Source organism: Carettochelys insculpta, chromosome 23 (genome assembly GCF_033958435.1).
Source record: "Carettochelys insculpta isolate YL-2023 chromosome 23, ASM3395843v1, whole genome shotgun sequence".
Lineage (NCBI taxonomy): Eukaryota > Metazoa > Chordata > Testudines > Carettochelyidae > Carettochelys > Carettochelys insculpta.
In genome coordinates, this window is record NC_134159.1 from 1,091,571 (window position 1) to 1,110,194 (window position 18,624).

The window sequence follows — 18,624 nt, forward strand, 5'->3', positions numbered from 1 at the left end:
AAGGTTCAAGGGCCCGGGCCCTCAGACATCAGTGGAATTAGGTGCTCCTACCTTCCTGTCTCTGGGCCAAGGTACTTCAGGTCTGGCACCACAACTGGGGGGCACTTAAAAAATTACCCTTAGTCTGCCTCAGTGGCACAATCTGAGAAATGGGCCATGTGGCACAGCCCTGCCTTGGTGTGGGATTCACCCCATCAACACCACAATCCTTGCCTATAACAGCCTTGAGCTAGGCCAAGGATCGGCCCTGGTTGGGCCACGGCTAGGCCGGATGCTTTGGCCTTCAGGCCCCCTGCTCCCTAAACCCACCATGGGGGTGCTGCCGCTCAACAATCATTTCTCCAAGAGCGTCGGCTTACAACAGTGATAAATAGAACTTTATTTCATACTTACATCACAGGGACCACGAACACAATCTCTGATTTTAAAAAATTAGTTTCTGAACATTAATTTAGAATTGGATCTGGTACATTTTATGTCGCTTTAAAAAATGACTACAACATAGACATAAAATACCCTGGGTGTTCACAGCATAGCTGTGTTACACTGACAGGAGGCAGTTTAAACTTAAATACATACACGTCATGGCTTTGTACCTTCGTGCCCACAGTCTGCCTTTCTCTGTGCAACGCACGCTCCACAGTAACACAGACCTTCCTCAGCTACACACCAAGGGCCTCTGGTTTCAGGAGCTAATGAATTGCAAGGGCTGGTGGCCCCTGCGGAGGCCAGTGGGTGGCCCTGGTGAGCAGCACAGTGCAGCATGTGTGCTTTGTGATCACAGCACAAGCTGGTACTCACACGCCTGGGCAGTGCCACATAAGAGGTTAATATCACAGCTGGCAAACTCCCCCCCCGGGTATTTTTAGCAAAATGATTTTTATTTGGTCAAACTTCTCCCTGGCCCAGGTTTTGTGGGGAGGGCCTGGCTGGGACTGGGGAGTCCTGGCACCCATGTGTCACTTTGGTCAAACTGTTCCAGTCTGTCAATGAAAAAATGGCAACAGAACATTTCTGGGTTAAAATATTTTCCACCAACAAACCAGCAGTTTGAGCAGACGGGTGCTTGTGACAACGCCCCTTTGGGCTAGCGAAGCCGTTTGCCCCTCCAAACCCAAACGAAAAGAGCGCAGGGAGTGTTTTTAAAACATGAATTAGTGTTTCTGCCCAGGCAGCGCCCGCCACCTCTGCCCTGGTGACCAGCCCAGCAGGCAGCTGGCTGGGGCCAGGAGTAACCTGGGTGGCTGCGGTGGGCACGCCGGCCCTCAGCTCTTTGGGCGAATTCACTCGAAGGGGGTCAAGCACTGGCCCACTGAGGGGTTCACACACACTCTGGCTCCTCTGCGCTCGGCCTGGTGCCCTAAGCGGGACAGGGTGAAGCCCAGCCCATGTGCCCAGGGCCCCAGTGCAAAAGCGCCACCCCGGCTGCTTCCTGCCGGTCTCTGCGGGAGCCGGCGTGGGGCTGGGGCGCCCTCCGCTGGCCGCAGGGCACAGCGACAGCAATGGTTGCGGAGTGTATGGGGGTCGCTGGGGGCCGGGGCTGGGGCCCCTCCATGCTGCCAGGCTCACGCAGTGCTAGGACACAGGCTGCCACAGCGTGGGCGCTCTGCAGGGGCGCTGCTGGGAAGGCTGCAGCCCTATGTTACTGAGTGAGGGGTCTTGGCTAGAGGGGCAGAGAACCCCCCGGCTTACACCCACCAGGCCCTGGCCAGCCCCGGCTCTCAGATGAGCCAGGTGCCAGGTGGAGGAGATGGGGGTGAAGACGGGGAGAGGGAAGGGCTCCAGAGAGAAGAGCCATTCCAGGCTTGGCGCCTCCCTCCCCATGAGCCCCAGCCAAGTGCCACAGCTGCCGAGGGCCAGAGGTGGCTGTGCACAGCTGGGGACGTTTACGCCCTGCTACCAGCCAGCGCCATCTGCTGCCACCTCCCTGCCGACGGAGCGCCTTGGGGCGGCGTGGCCGTCTGGGCCGGAGCCAGGCCTCCCTGGACCCAGGTCCCACTTCCCATTCACCATGTCTCCCAATCCCTCCTTCGCCCAGGGACCATCCAGAGCTGGCTCCCGGGGCCCTGTGCACTACCCTTCTCTGGGGCTGAGGCAGGCTCCTAAGGACAGCCCTGTGGGAGGCCCTGGGGGACCCAGCTGCGCAGGGAGAGGTGGGGCAGGGGATCTAGCAGCATGCAGTGATTGTCCCGTCACAGGTGTAGGGCCTGGCGGCTGAGCGAGGTCCTTCAGGGCCTGGCAGATGCCCCAGGGTCCAAGGGCCGGGCACATCCTGTGTCGTACGCACAGTGCAAGGCAGGCTGAGCTGGGTGGGGGCGGAGCAGCTGACAAGCAGGGCCCTGGGAGCCTCTTGCAAGGTCTCGGTGGCTATGGGGAAGGCTCTGGGCGTGGACGGGTGACCATGCAGTGTGGCCTGCTCAGCTCTCAGCAGCCAGCCCCTGGAAGCTCGGTGCAGAAGGGAGGAGGGAGCTGGCCTGGCTGCTGCTTCAGCGCTGGGGAGTTGTCTTCCACCATGACGGCACATGGGGCCCTCCGTCAGCCCTCCCACTTGTGCTTCTTGGGTGGGTGCCAGGCAAAGGAGAGCAGGGGCGAGGGGGCTGGGCACGGGCGTGAGTCCCATCTCCTCTGGCTGGGGAAGAACAGACCAGGGTCACTGTGGTACGAGGTGGAAGGGACGGCAGGCTGGGCCGGGCCGGGCTGGTGCCCAAGGCCTGGGGAGACCAAGAGGAATGGGGACCCCCCAGGTGAAACCCTGCTCCGGTGCCAGCGGGCTGGCGCTCTGTGGGCTCTGCCCACGTGGAGAGGCTCAGTGTCCAAGTGTCGGCCAGGCCCCGGGGTGGCCGGGGAGTCGGAGGGGTCCGGCCTGTGAGGGGGATTCCTTTCCCTGCAGCTGTCATCTGCGCCATAGGGCTCCCTGGGGGACCCTGGAGACCCCCTGCCCAGGAGCACTGAGGGAGCAATGCCGCTAATGGACGGCACATGCTGCCTTCCAGGGGCGGGCAGCCCGGGAGCTGGACACACTCCCGCTTGCAGAGAGCAGCACAGAGCTGGCTGCTGACTTGGCACAAGGCCCAGGGCCCGGCTCTGTGCCAGCCCCCAACAGTGGCAAAGTCTTAAGGTGGGGGGTGCCTGTACTCCCAGCAGCAGAGCAGCCTCAGTGGGACAGGGAGTGATTCCCAGCACCCCCCATAATCATCCAGCCCCAGCACCCAGCAAAGCCCGGCCCAGCCCAGCCCCCGAACATCCAGCCCCAGCCCCCAGCAAAGCCTAGCCCAGCCCAGCCCCCAAACATCCAGCCCCAGCCCCCCGCAAAGCCCCCCCCAGCCCAGCCCTGAACATCCAGCCCCAGCCCCCAGCAAAGCCCCCCCCAGCCCAGCCCTGAACATCCAGCCCCAGCCCCCAGCAAAGCCCCCCCCCCAGCCCAGCCCCCGAACATCCAGCCCCAGCCCCCAGCAAAGCCCCCCCAGCCCCCCAACATCCAGCCCCAGCCCCCAGCAAAGCCCGGCCCAGCCTCCTATCAAGTGACTGGATTTTTATATTGGGTCTGGAAGCCATTTTAATGCCCAGTGTGCCTATTGGCCCCAAATATTGTGCTGGGGGGGACATGTGAAGTGTCCAATGAAAGCCGAGGATGCCCTGACTCTCTCTATGCTGCTTGTGTGTCTGTAGGTAAAGTTTAGCTCTGTGGCCGGCCGTGTTAGCAATGCTTTAGTGCTAAGCTTCACAACGGGAGGTGTGACTGCCACGCCAGCCGGGCTAATGGACTGTTAACAAAGGCTCGTCCAATCCACATTTCACACACTTGGGTCTCGTCAATGGGATGCAGCCCTCTGGTCAGGTGACCTGGACTGAGACAAAGGAACAGGCCCCTTTCAGAAATTGGAGACCGTCTCTTGGGATTCACCCATTGGCAGTTCGCCACTACAGCCCATCTGAGTCAGGTGGGGGCGGACCTGCAAGGCAACTAGGGGAAGAAGAAGGGGCTTTGTCCCTGAACAGAAAGGGTGGTGTGGACTTAGCAATCTGCATCTCAGATCTTTTGTCCTTCAGTACCTCTGCCTGTCTCCAAGGGCCCATGTCCCAGCATGTGGACCCCAGGGGCTGATCTACAATGCTCCAGTAACTGAAATGATGGAACCCGAAATGGACCTTCAGAAACTTTCAAGAATCAGCAAGTAACATCACTAGCCTGAGTCAACAGCTGCAACTGATGTATGTAAAGTATTGCTTTAACGATTCTCTCTAACCCTGTCCTCTCTTTTTTATTAGTAAATCTTTAGGTATTTAGATCTAAAGAATTGCTGAGCGTGTTGATTTGGGTCAAATCCAAATATATATTGACCAGGAACTGGGGCTGGACCCTTTGGGGCGTGGAAGAACGTGTGTGGTGTTTGGTGAAACAGGTTTAATAACCTCTCACTTGAATTTGGGGTCACCAGTCTGGGCTGGTAGAGCAGCTTTGAAGCCTGTGAGTTTGCTTGTATGACTTCTGGCTGGTTGGATTCGCCTTAGTGAGAAGTATCAGAGGGGAGCTGTGTTAGTCTGTATCTTCAAAAACAACAAGTCCTGTGGCACTTTATAGACTAACAGATATTGTAGAGCATAAGCTTTCGTGGGCAAAGACCTGCTTCGTCAGAAGCTTATGTTCCAAAATTTCTTAGGGAGAAGGAAATCCCAGCCTGAGGCTGTAAGTGGCCTGGATTTTAAGCACAGTTACCCTGGATTGATTTCTCAAGCTGTGCCCAGAAACCCCATCCTATTACAGTGGCATAGTCAGCAAGATCCTCAGAACCTGGTCAATTTAGCTGGGGATCCAGACCCCACGCTAGTCTAAATCTGAGTTTTGGGTTGTGGGAGAGTCCTGGCTAAAGTGCAGTTGCAAAGAATTCGCAATGGTTTGAGAAGGTTGAAAGAGAATACCTGGAAAGGGAATGCCAGGAAGAAAAATCTCCTTTAGCAAAGCCACAGATGGAGAACTTGATGCTTTGTTGCCAGGGTGGTGCTGGGTGGATGCAGCTGAAAAATTGGCACGAGCAATTGAATTGGAAAGAGAAGCGGCTGAGTGGAGAGAAAGAGAAGCCGATTTGAGAGAGTTGAGAAAGGAGGCCAAAATAAAAGCTAGATGAGAAAAAATAGAGCAAGCCCAATTTATGAAAAAGGTGGAAGCTGAACTTGGAGCCATGGAATTGCAGGTAAAACCACTGCAGGAGAAGCAAGAGCAGAGAAGCAAGAACAGCAGACGCTTGGAAATCCAGTGTGTAACTTCTGGTTTGGGCTCTGATTGTAACACATTGGGTGTGTGCGAATGGCTACGTCCACACGTGAAGCCTACATCGAAGTAGCCTATTTCGATGTGGCGACATCGAAATAGGCTATTTCGATGAATAACGTCTACACGTCCTCCAGGGCTGGCAACGTCGATGTTCAACATCGACGTTGCACAGCACCACATCGAAATAGGCGCTGCGAGGGAACGTCTACACGCCACAGTAGCACACATCGAAATAAGGGTGCCAGGCACAGCTGCAGACAGGGTCACAGGGCGGACTCAACAGCAAGCCGCTCCCTTAAAGGGACCCTCCCAGACACACTTGCACTAAACAGCACAAGATCCACAGAGCCGACGAGTTGCAGACCCTGTGCATGCAGCATGAATCCCCCGCTGCAGCAGCAGCAGCCAGAAGCCCTGGGCTAAAGGCTGCTGCACACGGTGACCATAGAGCCCCGCATGGGCTGGAGAGACAGCGTCTCTCAACCCCCCAGCTGATGGCTGCCATGGAGGACCCCACAATTTCGACGTGGCGGGACGCGGATCGTCTACACGGTCCCTACTTCGACGTTCAACGTCGAAGTAGGGCGCTATTCCGATCCCCTCATGAGGTTAGCGACTTCGACGTCTCGCCGCCTAACGTTGAAGTTAACTTCGAAATAGCGCCCGATGCGTGTAGCCGCGACGGGTGCTATTTCGAAGTTAGTGCTGCTACTTCGAAGTAGTGTACACGTGTAGACACAGCCAATGAGTGTCTGTGTAACTTGTCTGCATCTGTATTGCCTGTAGGAAACAGGCAGATTGGTAAAGGGGATGTGTGTACCTCTGAGAAGTTCTCTGTGACTAACCCGTATTGCAATAGCTAAGGAGACAGTCCTGCTGAATGCATGGCTGGGGAAGTTAGCAGCTTGTCTGCGCAGGAAAGCAGTGTGTCTGAGTGAGATCCCTGCATGTGAACCTGGTGTCCCAAAAGGGAACTTGGAATTAGACCAGAGACAGGAGAAGGTTTCTGTGAAGCAAGTTGAAGTTAAGGATCAGGTTCAAACCCTACCTAAGAAGAAGGGTAAGGTTGGTGTTAGGAAAGAAGTTCAGGTGAATGCGGCAAAGAGCAGAGTAAGTCTGGCCTATTGCCTGTGAATAGCCTCTCCAGGTGTATGCCAGAGAAAAGTGATTTGTTTAAAGAAGCACAGAGTGATCTGCCATTGTCTGTGCAGGAGAGCAGTTTGTCTGCTATGGGCAACGACAGGCCTGGGAAAAGCTTTTCCAGGCCTGGCCAAAAAAGGGTGCCTGTGTGTCTGTGCAGGGAAGCAGCTTGTCCATTGGGAGTGGCAAGTTGTCTGAGAAAGAATCTGTCTTACCATCCAGATACGTGTCTGAAATCAGCCATGGGGGCTGGGACAAAGGAGAGAGTGTCTGCGATGTGTGGTGAACAGCAGCAGCATGCCTAGGAAGGGAGCAGAGCCTTTGGAAAAGCCTGAATCTCAAGAAGGTGCCCCTAAGAAAGCCAGACTTTTATGTGCAAAAGGGACTTCTGGGGAAGCGAATCCTTTGTCTGAGCCTGTGGGGGCTCGAGATGGGGCCAAGATCCCAGATCTGGATCTGAGTGTGGCTGAAGCCCAGATAGGAAATGTAACAGAGAGGTAGCTGTGTTAGTCTGTACTCCAACAAACACTTCCGGATAGGAAATGGTCCTAGTTCTGTGTCTCCTAGGGAGGATGATGCTTTAACTTGGGCTGATCCAGTTAGTCTCAGCAGGGAGCCCCAGAGACCAAATGATTGTGGTGCTTGTTCTTTGCCTTATGCTGAGGTGTTGCAGGAGAGGGCTGTGTCCGGTGAGAGCTATCCTCTAGCCGGGACACAGGAAGGGCAGGAGGGCAAGGTCATTGTGCTGCCTGTTAGCAATGGGGAAGCTTGTAGCAAAGGGGACGAAAGTGATGCTAACCTATTGTCTAGTGGTACTAGCTGTGTGCCTGGAAGGGGATTGTGGGAAATCCGCCTGAGGGACCAGAGCTGGTTCTGGGTGGAGGTGAAACCCAGGAGCTGGTTGCAGCTTAAGGGAGCAGTGTCCCTGTGGGGCCAGACGAAGGTGAGTTGCTGTCTAGGAAAGTTCCTGAGGAAGAGAATTCCCCTGGACGTTTTCCTGAGCCATGTGTGGCGACTGCCGGGAACAGCAGTGAGGTCAATGAGAGCGATCGGGAAAGGTGCTTGTCTGCAGGAGCCAGTCTTCTGCCTGTGGAGAAGTTTGTCTCAGTTCCCGAAGGCCAGGACCTGCCTGAGTGTGAAACCCCTGGCTGTGCTCGGGAAGGGCCTGGAGCAGGCAGTGCGAAGGTGTCTCAGGAGGTAGGAGGTGCTCCAGGGAAAGTGGGAACTGAGGGGTGTGAAGCAGCCCTGTTATGACCAAGTGGCGGTGCGTGGCCACCTCACTGCGAGTGCCGCGCGGAGCCAGGCCGGTGCAAGGGGACAGAATGGGTCTCATGTTCAGAGAAACTGTGTGGCTCAGCATCTGGAGCAGAACAGCTGTACGGTCAAGCTCTGGGTTGAGTTCTCTAGCTGTGCACAGAAACCCCATCCTCTTACACCCCTGGTGAAGCCCTGCCCATCCCCCCCCAGCCCCAGCAAAGCCCTGCCCATCCCCCCACAGCCCCCAGCAGAGCTCTGCACAGCCCAGCTCCTGCACAGCCCCCAGCAAAGCCCTGCACAGCCCCCCACTAGCCATCCCACCCAAAGGAAAGCAGCAGAGCAGAGAGGGCACTGACCTTCTGGGGACCCCATCCACGGAGCCCGGTGTGGGGCTAGCAGCTCTGCAGGGACAGACACACAGACAGGGGCATTAACCACGACAGTGGGGTCACAGACTCAGCCCCTGGAGCCCCCACTTTGGGCCTGCCTGCCTAGAGTACACCCATCGCTGGGCACCTGCAGGCTGGCGAGGCTGACAGGAGGGGCTGTTGCTGGCCCAGGGCTTATGGCCATGGCCTCCCCAGCTGGGACGGAGCACTCGGGCCCTGGCTAATGTGGCCGAGCCCTGAGCGAGGGAGCGGGCGGTGCCCAGAGGCAATCTGGCCTGTTCGGTGCCAACGGTGTGCTTGGCTCCCTTGCACAGGGGTGGCCGCAGCCTGCGCTGCCTGGCCCAGGGGTCTGGACAAAAGCCGTCTCTGTGAGGGCCCAGTGTTGCCCGCTGGTGCTGAGCTTATGGTAGCCGCATGGATCTCCAGGAGGCCCTCGGCTGCCTTGGCCCAGGCCACCCGCACCCGGCAGGATGGCAGAGTGCCGGGAGCTGGGCCTAACGTGGCTCCTTTGCAGCCGGTGGCACCGGCCCCCTCGGGGGGCAGATACATGCAGCCCTGCTGAGCGCTTTGATGAGCTTCGCCCCAGTCCCCCTACGCCCCGTCCTGTGGCTGCTGGCCTGTGCCCCAAAGCGGGGTGCTGGGGGCCGACTGTGACACAAGTGGCAGCAGCTTGGGCTCTGGCCCTTCCCCAGCACACTCACCAGATGGGGCGCGTGCCGCTCAGACCGCTCCAGCTGGATTTTGATCTCTGGACAGGCAGGGTCTCCAGGTTTCCTGGGGTCTGGCTGGGGAGAGTGGGAGGGGCCTGGAAGGCAGAGTCACACAGGGTTGGGAGACACAAGCTCCAAGAACAGCTGGGAGAGCTAAATGCCCGACATGCGGTAGGCAGAGACGTAGCGCCCAGGCACGTAGGGACCCAGGCTTATACCTGACGGTGTGAGGGCTGATGCCCACTACCCCCCGTCAGAGAGTGGGCAGGAACAGGGAAGGAAGGACAGCTTAGAGCATTCCTTGTCTAATGGGGCCACACACAGGCCTGCAAGGAACTGGTGTAAGTTACAGCACCCTTGGGGCTGCTCTAACTTACACCTGCTTCTCAACGTCCTCTGAAGGATAGCCGTGGGTAATGCCCCTTGACCCCAGCCTGATCCAGTCCTGGCCGGGGGCAGGGAGGGTGCAGAGGCCTCATGCCAGTGTTATGGGGCAGCAGAAGCCCCGGCACAAGCAGCTTTCACTGGCCCATTTCTGCTCCCAGGGGCACAAAGGCCCATGGCTGCGCAGAAGCCACCCTCAGCTGATGGCGCATGCTTCCCGCATGCATCTCTGGCAGCCTCCTGCAGTGCAAGCAGGGCCTCAGCTCCCCCACACCCCACGGCAGCAGGACCCAAGCTTGGGGCCCGGCTGCCTCCCTGCTGGGGCACTTCTCATGCCCTCCCAGCCAGGCTGCCTTTGAAGAGTTTGAAGCCTTTTCAGTTCTGTGATCCCCCGAGGTGCTGCCCCCCAGCATGGGTAAGAGTGCCGTCTCGCGGGCAGCACACTGCACGGGGGCTCTCTTCCCTGCCCTGCCAGGGCCCTCCTGTGTGACCCTGGGGAAGGGCTGGCTGCCTCGGTTTCCCATCTATGGAGTGGGGGATACCTGTGTATGTGAGTGACTCACAGAGGGTGTGGGGCTCCTGCTGAGGTTAACCTTGACGACCAGGTAACACCTTTGTACTGCAGACAAAGGAGGAGGTGGAGCCTGAGGGGTTTGAATTGGAACTGGGAGTTGGAAGCAGTTAGTCTGGGCTGAGGGAGAGAGAGACCAAGGAGGGGGCAAGGCCCCAGCTCTGGGGGCCCCTCGGGGCCTCCTCTCCCCAGCATGGATTGGACTGGCTGTCTCTGCCCGCTGTACTGACTCCTCTGTACAATGCTGTGTCCTGTCGGCTAATAAACCCGCTGTTCTCCTGCTGAGTGAGAGTCACTCCTGCCTGCGGATGGGGTGCAGAGCCTGGGGGACCCCAGAACCCCATCACAGTGCCGTCTCGCGGGCAGCACACTGCACTGGGGCTCTCTTCCCTGCCCTGCCAGGGCCCTCCTGTGTGACCCTGGGGAAGGGCTGGCTGCCTCGGTTTCCCATCTATAAAAGCGAGGCACAGCTCCGCCTGCCAGGGCCCCATGACACAGCGATGAGACGCATTCTGCCAGAGCTAGTGACTACCGGCTGCTCCTCTGGCTGCCCCCGAGGCTGGGCTGAGGCGTGGGGCGTCCGGCCCAGCGTGAGCCGCTCTCTGACAAGGCCGGCGCAGCAGGAGACACTGAAGCCGCCGCAGTGGTACGGTGCTCAGCAGAGTGTGGACAGGGCGACGGTAAGGCAGTGAGGGGCACTTGGCTCGGCTTGCACTGTGCTGGGAGCCCTCTGGGGTGGCTCTGGGGCACAGGCTGGGCTGGTGTCCCGGGGGGCTCGGGGGCAGTGCTGAGGGCAGAGGAAAGGTGGAGTGGGGAGGATGCTGGGTGGGGCTGCGGGCAGGTACCTGGAGAGCTGCCCCCACTGGCGGCGGCGACGCTGTCACCCAGCCACGTGCTGTAAGAGAAGGAGTCTTGCTTGCGGGGCGTCCCGGAGGACTTGCTCTCCTGCACACACAGAACAAGGCGGGGGGGTGAGGCAGACACTTCCCAGGCTCTGCGCCCCCCCCACCCAGGGGACAGGCCCCGGGGCTGAGACCCCCTGGCCAGCGGGGACCTGCCCTGCACACAAAGGGCCACTCAGCCGCTAGCCCCAGTGGGCAAAGCCGGCCTGCCAAGCACCCCACTTACCGTGCCTGTGTCATCCTCCACGCCCGCCTGCTCTTCCGCCACGCTGCCGAAGCTGCTCGCGCTGGAGGAGGAGCCGGAGAAATCCTGCAGCACCTCTGGCCGCCGCGTGGCCAGCTCCCCCCTGCAGAGACACGGCAGTGACCCCCCACCCGCACCCATCCCCCCCCTGCAGAGACACGGCAGTGACCCCCCACCCGCACCCATCCCCCCCCTGCAGAGACACGGCAGTGACCCCCCACCCGCACCCATCCCCGCCAGGGACAAGGCAGTGACCCCCCACCCGCACCCATCCCCCCCCCAGGGACATGGCAGTGACCCCCCACCCGCACCCATCCCCCCCCCAGGGACACGACAGTGACCCCCCACCCGCACCCATCCCCCCCCCAGGGACATGACAGTGACCCCCCACCCGCACCCATCCCCCCCCTGCAGAGACACGGCAGTGACCCCCCACCCGCACCCATCCCCGCCAGGGACAAGGCAGTGACCCCCCACCCGCACCCATCCCCCCCCCAGGGACACGACAGTGACCCCCCACCCGCACCCATCCCCCCCCCAGGGACACGGCAGTGACCCCCACCCGCACCCATCCCCCCCAGGGACACGGCAGTGACCTCCCACCCGCACCCATCCCCCCCACCCACGGACACGGCAGTGACCCCCCACCCGCACCCATCCCCCCCCTGCAGAGACACGGCAGTGACCCCCCACCCGCACCCATCCCCCCCAGGGACACGGCAGTGACCTCCCACCCGCACCCATCCGCCCCCTGCAGAGACACGGCAGTGACCCCCCACCCGCACCCATCCCCCCCAGGGACACGGCAGTGACCCCCCACCCGCACCCATCCCCCCCCCAGGGACACGGCAGTGACCCCCCACCCGCACCCATCCCCCCCACCCACGGACACGGCAGTGACCTCCCACCCGCACCCATCCCCCCCAGGGACACGGCTGTGACCTCCCACCCGCACCCATCCCCCCCACCCACGGACACGGCAGTGACCTCCCACCCGCACCCATCCCCCCCACGGACACGGCAGTGACCCCCCACCCGCACCCATCCCCCCCGCACGGACACGGCAGTGACCCCCCACCCGCACCCATCCCCCCCAGGGACACGGCAGTGCGAGCTGGTGCCCCCACGACGTCCCTTCCCTTTGCCCCCGGCTGGAGAGGCAGGGCACACGCCCTCACCGGATGCCCTTGGACCCATTCGTGCGGCTGCCCTGCGAAGGCTCCTGCGCCCCTGGGGAGCTTCTCTGGGCGCTCTTCTCCCTCCCCACCAGGCGCAGCAGCCCCAGCGCCCCAAGTCCCCGGGCGGTTCGGGGCAGTGCCCTGCCTGGCCCAGCAGGGAGGGACTCACCGGTTCTTCGTGGTGGGCATCTCCGGCGAGCTCCGGTCGGACGAGTTCTCTGACTTGGGCTCCTGGGACACGTGGCCGCTGTCAGGCGTCTTCTGCGGGCTGGCCCTGCGAGAGGTGCCAGTGACGGGCTTGGCCAGGTGTGCCTGGGTCCCTGCCCCCGGGCCGTGGCAGGGTCCCCACCCCTTGGGGCCAAGCTGGGCTGAGACCAGGGCCAGGCTGCTCTCTCGGGGGCAGCCCATGCCCAGCCTGCCCCAGCCCTCTGTCCAGGGCCACGCCCGGCTTGGGAGAGCCGTGGCAAGGTGCCAGGGGGGTGGCTCTGTGCCCAGGGCAACCCCTCCTGTCCATCCCCTCTTGGGGCTGGGGCAGGGCCCAGCTTTCTCCTCCGGGGCAGGGGGTGAATGGAGGCAGCGCACCCCCTTGCAGGCCTGGGCAGCCCCGCTCCGCCCCTGCTCCCCCACCTTTTCTCCTGGACCTCCTGGATGTTCTCAATGCCGATGGCGCTGCTCCGCCGGGGGCTGAAGGGACCTGATTTCTTCCGCGTCGGGCTCTTCCCAGGAACAATCAGAGACTGGAGCAGGGTGGAGCCCATCAGCCAGACAGCGGGGGGCAGCCCAGGCTTCCCGTGGGGCTCTGCCCACCCAGGGTCCCGCGCCGAACGGGTGGAACTGGCCCCATGGCAAACCCGCGCCAGCTGGAGCCAAGCCAGCGATGGGCAGCCACCCCCATCCCAGGGGTGCCCCCCACACTCAGCAGGGAACCAGAGGCCCATGGGCTCCTGCTCAGGGCCATCTGCCACGAGGGAGCCCGGGTGCCATGAAGGCTGGACTCAGTGCCACCGACAGCCCACCACCTCCTTCAGCTGCAGCACCACCAGGCAGGGTGGGGTGGAGGGAGTCTGTGGTGACTCTGCCCTGGCACATGGTGCCACATGGTGCTGGCACAGGGCAGGGACTGGGGCAGGGCAGGGCTGACGGGGTCTGGGCCTGGTGCTGTGGGGGGGGTGAGTGACTATCCAAGGGAAGGGCTCCAAGCCGCTGGGGGGCACTCTGGCAGCTTGCACCCTGCCAGAGGGGCTGGAGGCAGCTCCTGCAGGCAGTCCGGCCTCTCATCCAGGGTCCCCAGCATGGGGGGAAGTGACCTTGCCTGGCCGCGGCTGCCTGTGCAGAGCCCGGCACCCTGCACCTTTCCCGTGGGGCTGGCCGAGCACGGCAGGACTGGAATGAAACACTATGAGGAAGGTACCACTGCCCCTCTTTTACAGTTGGGGAAACTGAGGCACAGCTAAGGGCGGGCTGGACAGGAGAGCAACACAGGAGTCTGGACTCCTGGGTCCCTTCCTCTAACCGCTGGATTGCACTGCCTGCCAGCTCAAGCAGGGTCATGCACAGCAGCTGCGCCCATAGCTGGTGGGCACTGAAGGATCTCCTGGGCACCAGGACGCTGGCTGGTGAGGGGCATGTGGGGGGCAGAAGCGGGGGTCAGGCCAGGGGCCGGTCTGGCTTGGCCCCGTCATGCAGATCGGAGAGCAGCAAGCAGAATGGCTGGCACAGCTGGGGACCCAGCTGTGTCACTGAATTCACATCTGCCAAGGCCCAGGGCTGGTACTGGGCTCTGGGGAGGGCTGGGCTGCAGGCACTGGTGGTCAGCCTGCCCAGCACAGCCTGGCATCAGCCTCCTGCTGGTGAAGGCCGGGCTGCACCCAGGTGAGCCCCTGCAATCTCCACCCCAAGCCTCTGAAGCCAGCCCAGCCACCTGTGGCACTGTGCTCGCCTGCCAGGGCCAGGCCTCCCAGCGCTCCAGGAGGCACCTACCCAGTGGGCGTGGGGTGGGGGCGGAGCTCTAGCAGACTGGCACCACCGGCTGCCCCTCCCAGCAGAGCGGGCGCCTTAGCAGCTGGCGCGCGCTGGAGCTGGAGTTGGTACCTGCTGGGCCAGCCGTGGCCTGGGGGGTGTAGAGGAAGCGGCGTGGGGAAAGCCGGCTCACTCTGCAGAGAGGCAGAGGGGCATTGCTCTGCCCTGGGCAGCCGAGGGGGCTGGACACCCAAGGGGTGGAAGGTAGCAGGACCGAAGGCTGACTTGCCCCCCACCTGGACCCCCAGATTTAGTTGCAGCGAGGTGAGGCTCCTGGCTCAGCCCTGCGGGCAGCCAGGCCTGACCACCCCCGAGCCCCACATGGCCCAGCTCCCCCACAGCACACACAGTGCTGGCTCCAGAGCAGGAGGGTGTGGGGACTGGGAGAGAGAGAGAGACGTTAACCTCTTCTATGGTTCCTATCCCTATGGCGCTGCCTCGGCGTCCACACCTACTTGGCACTTTTCCAGGGACAAGCAATGACTGGCAAGCGGCCAGAGGAGAGAAGCAGAGCGAGGGAGGGGAGACGGGGAGAGAAAGAGAAGAGAGTCATGCAAAAACAAATGGTTTGAGCATCATCACAAAGGGCTCGCTGAGGGTGCCCGGGAGCTGCCCCTGGCAGGACGTCTTGGGCATCGGGGGCTCTGTGCCTGGGGAGGGGCCATGCAGCAGCTGTGGGTTGATGCCGGTGGGCTGTTCTCGGGGGTGCTGGAGGGCTGGTGCAGCGGGGGCATCTGGGGAACGGGCTGGGCTGCATCGGACAGCAGAGAAGGGGCCTAGCGCAGGGCCAGCTTCGTGGATAAGAGCAAACTCCTCCTTGCACCCGGCCCTGGGCAGGTCACTCTCTCACAACTGGGGAAAGTGAGGCCCAGAGGAGGCCAGGGTTTGCCTAAGGCTACCCCCAGCATGAGTATCCCAGCCAGGGATAACACCCCAGGCTTCTGACACCCAGCCTGCCCCACAGCCCAGCCAGGCAGCCCAGCCCTGCTGTCTCCACGGGGCTTGGCTGCGTGCTGAGGCACCAGCCCTTGTGGTTCTCCAGGGCAGTAGCACCAGCAGGCCAAGTTCCCGGCCTGAGCGCAGCCCCAGCTCACTCCCGCCCAACGCTGGGGCCTGGGGCCTCCTTCAGGGCACACAAACAGGCCCCCTTTCGCCCACGTGCTCCGTGGCTGCCACATCCTGGGACTCCCTCCGGCCTCACCTGGCTCTGCCCACACTCACCCAGCAGAGCCGCTGCACGAGGGGCAGCTGGAGCTGGGTGCAGTGCAGTGCAGTGCAGGGGCATGGCCTCACGATGGAGCCCATGCCTAAGAGCAGGGGACTAGTTCTGAGGCCTGGCTGATCTCACCCACCCACAGGGCCTGACACTGGTGCTTTGCTCTGCCCTAACCTCGACCCGCTGTCTGCAGCCTCCACCCTGCCCTGCCCGGCACAGACAGGGAAACTGAGGCACAGAACAAGGCAATGACGAGCGGGGCGAGGAACCTGGCAGTTCCGACTCTGCTCCCCTGCGCTAACCACGAGACCACACTGCCGCCGGGCCAGGCTGGGCCACACAGCAGGGCAGTTAATGCTCCCGGCAAAGCCAAAGGCAAACCTTGCACTGGGGCAGGGCGGTGCTCTGGCTGGGCTGGCAGAGCCATGGGACCCACATGGGCCTATCGCTGCCCCTCAGTCCCTCCACTGGAGATGCTGCCGTAACAGCAACCGCCCCCGAGAGCAAAGGGTGGGTCCTGGTCCCCAGGGCTGGAGCGGACGGAGCTGGGGTGAGAGTGAGAGCCCCCTGGCCCACCCCCTCCAGCACACTCCCAGCCTGCGGCTTCCACTGGAATGGCAGGTCCCCCTCCGGCAAAGCGGCAGCGCCTGTGGCTGCTGGACGAGGTCAGGGCGGCCCCTCCTGTGGCCCCGCTCCCTGCTGCAGAACCTGCCCTGAGGCACCTGCCAGCCAGGCCAAAGCGCAGTGACTACGGGGTCTCTGGGCAGCTGCCTGGGAACGCCGGGAGCAGGGCCACCCCGCCCCCACCAGCTCTGCCAGGGAACCATCGCCCCAGGCCCCTGCCGGAGTGCAGAGAGACGGGCTAGAGCTCCGGCCACAGCCACCGAAGGCGGAAGGGCCAGGTGTGGCCAGATGGCCGCGGGGCCCACGCTGAGCAGGCGGGAGGCAGGCAGACACAGAGGGGACGGGGGCACTGGCCAGCGAGGGAGCAGAAGGGGCAGCCGGGCGTGGCTCGGAGCAGAAGCAGGCCCAGGGCGGTGCGGGGCTGGGTGCGCTCACCAGGCCGGCGGTTTTGCCCATTTCTGGGTTGCTGTGGCCGAAGCTGCCGCTGTGGCTGGTTGACACCACGCTCTGCTTCTTGCTGCTGAGGCCCATGGCGTCCATGGACTGGCTGCGGCTGCGGATCACGCGCTGAAAGGGAATTCACTCGCCGTCAGGGGCTGCCTGCGCGGCTCCGGACTGCGCCGCAAGGTGGAGCTGCAGTTGGCCGGAGGGGAGAGACGTGCTCTGAGCGGCAAGCAGGGGGCTGTGGGGAGCAGAGTCCGAGACAAAGCCCGTCCCCGCACGCGGGGCTCTGCCGGTGGCACAGGCTGGGCTGGGCGAGGCTGCCACGGTCTCGCCCTAGGCCACCTTGTTGGAGGGTGAGCAGCTGCCCAGTGTCAAAGGGAGGGTCCCACATTTACCCTTCCTGCCGCTCTCCCTGTTCTTTTGGAAAAGATGGGCCAATGTACCGTATTTTCCGGCCCTCCCGCTGCCACTGCTGGGGGCCCTGCTGCTGGCTGGACCCTGGCTCGCCAGCTGCCCAGTGTGTCGGGCGGGGCGGGGGTCCAGTGGGTGCTGATGCGGGTGAGGCGGCTGCAGTGGCGGGTGGGTGGGCCCAGTTGCAGCGTTCGGGCCGGCTGCTCCCCTGCTGTGCCCACTTCACTGGCTGCTGGCTGCGGCGAGGGTGAGCACGGGCAGGTTGTGTCACCTCGGCTGCCCACCCCTGGCCCTTCCATGCTCCCCGCTGTGCCCCACCCGCTGCTCCGGCTGTCGCCCTGGCAGGGTGCTCCCACGGAACCATGAGCTCATCAGATCAGCACCACCGGGCCAGCTCCTTCCCTCCCCTGGCTGCCTCTGGCTGGGCCAGCACACAGGGAGAGCTCCAGACTGGCCAGGGGAGACAGGCCCTGCAGGCGCCAAAGCCCAGCACAGGGACCTTCTCCAGCTCAGCTCAGCTCAGCTCAGCTCTGCTCTGCACTGGCAGGAGGAAAGCTACTTCCAGCCTGTCTGTGCCCCAGCCCTGCAGCAGCCCCCCACCCTCGTACCCCCCAGGGTGTGTGGGCTGCTCGGACCCCCAGCACAACCCTGCTGAGCCACCTCTGGTCTGGCCCACTGCACCTCTGAGACAGGTTCTGTGAGCCTGGAGCACAAGGGGCTTAACCCCTTCCGGCTGGGCGCTGGCAGCGGCTGGAGCTGTTTGCTGCTTTCAACGCTGAAGGCAGGGAGGGACATGCTGCTTCCGGTCCCAGGGGTGTGGGGGGGCGGGGGGCTTTCCAGTCCACAGGCCAGGTCAGCCCTAACCCCCTGGCCCCACCACCCTGTGCGGGTAGCAGTTCTCATCCCTCCCCTCCAGCGGGGAGTGACACCCACAGGCACACGCAGCGCTGGGATGGGACCCAGGAGTCCTGCCTCCATGCCCCCGCTCTAACCGCCGGAGCCACTCCCTCCCGCTCAGGCAGCCCCCAGCTGCGGGGACACTGGGGGTGATGGGCAAATGTCTGGGGGCACAGTGGGGCCCACCCAGCTGCCCCAGTCCTCAGCTGTGCTCCGGCCCCAGCCTCCGCCCCGGCTCCTATGTGTCGCCCCAGCTTCCATTCCCGAGCCCCTCTGCCAGCCCCGTCCCCCGGGAGCTGTGGCCCCACACCTGGCGCTGGGGGCAGGGTGAGCAGGGCTCGAAGGGCTAAGGGGTGGGCCCCCCTTCCCTTCAGCCCCCCTCCCCAGAGCTCTCAGCCTCGGGGGCCTCTGGCTGGGACTTGGCCTCGCCCGGCTCACCTTGAAGGACTCGAAGAAGCCCCCGCTGCCCCCGCTGCCGTTCTCCAGCTTGTCCTCGTCCCCGCCCAGCCCCATCATGGCCTGGCTGTTGACGTGCAGCTCCTCATACAGCGTTTCCAGCAGGGCCGCCCGCGTGCGCTCCTGCCACAGGGAGGGCACCGGCGTCAGCGGCAAGCAGGGCAGCCGGGGGGCAGCAGGATGGAGCAATGGGGGTCCCCAGGGGGCGCAGTGATTCTGCCCCAGGCCCTGCGCCAAGCCCAGCAAGCGTGCAGCGGGGTGCGGCCCAAGCCCCAGAGCCCACACCCAAGGGCACCATTCTGCCCCCCGGCTCCCAGAGCGCCCCCACAGGCCCTGCACCAGGGAAAGAGGCGACACCAGCTCAGAATGCAGCACCTGGCACATGGCTCCAGACCCACCTCCAGCTTGGCAAACTTCTCGGCTTTGTAGCAGGCATACTCGGCGTTGATCAGTTTGGTCAGCAGGAACTCCTGGAACTCGGGGCCCTGCGGAGCAGAAACCCCCGTCGCT

At 62.9% G+C, this 18,624-nt stretch overlaps 1 protein-coding gene across 6 annotated transcripts in view; it reads right to left on the minus strand.

The window, feature by feature from the left end:
* Positions 1 to 356: 356 nt before the first annotated feature.
* The window catches only part of RAP1GAP (RAP1 GTPase activating protein), a 121,747-nt gene continuing 103,479 nt past the window's right edge, over positions 357 to 18,624 (minus strand). For 4 of the 6 annotated variants that reach the window (XM_075018106.1, XM_075018104.1, XM_075018102.1 and 1 more), the window contains 11 exons: positions 18,513 to 18,599; positions 18,097 to 18,237; positions 16,342 to 16,473; positions 14,472 to 14,549; positions 12,675 to 12,784; positions 12,217 to 12,321; positions 10,852 to 10,972; positions 10,569 to 10,668; positions 8,760 to 8,863; positions 8,026 to 8,070; positions 357 to 2,629 (listed from right to left, as the gene is read on the minus strand). In XM_075018106.1, the coding sequence (XP_074874207.1) occupies positions 8,062 to 8,070; positions 8,760 to 8,863; positions 10,569 to 10,668; positions 10,852 to 10,972; positions 12,217 to 12,321; positions 12,675 to 12,784; positions 14,472 to 14,549; positions 16,342 to 16,473; positions 18,097 to 18,237; positions 18,513 to 18,599 (987 nt within the window). In that variant the 3' untranslated portion in view covers positions 357 to 2,629; positions 8,026 to 8,061. Of the gene's footprint in view, positions 2,630 to 3,663; positions 3,849 to 8,025; positions 8,071 to 8,759; positions 8,864 to 10,568; positions 10,669 to 10,851; positions 10,973 to 12,216; positions 12,322 to 12,674; positions 12,785 to 14,471; positions 14,550 to 16,341; positions 16,474 to 18,096; positions 18,238 to 18,512; positions 18,600 to 18,624 lie in introns of those variants that run through there. The other 2 variants (XM_075018103.1, XM_075018105.1) reach the window with 2 other exon arrangements.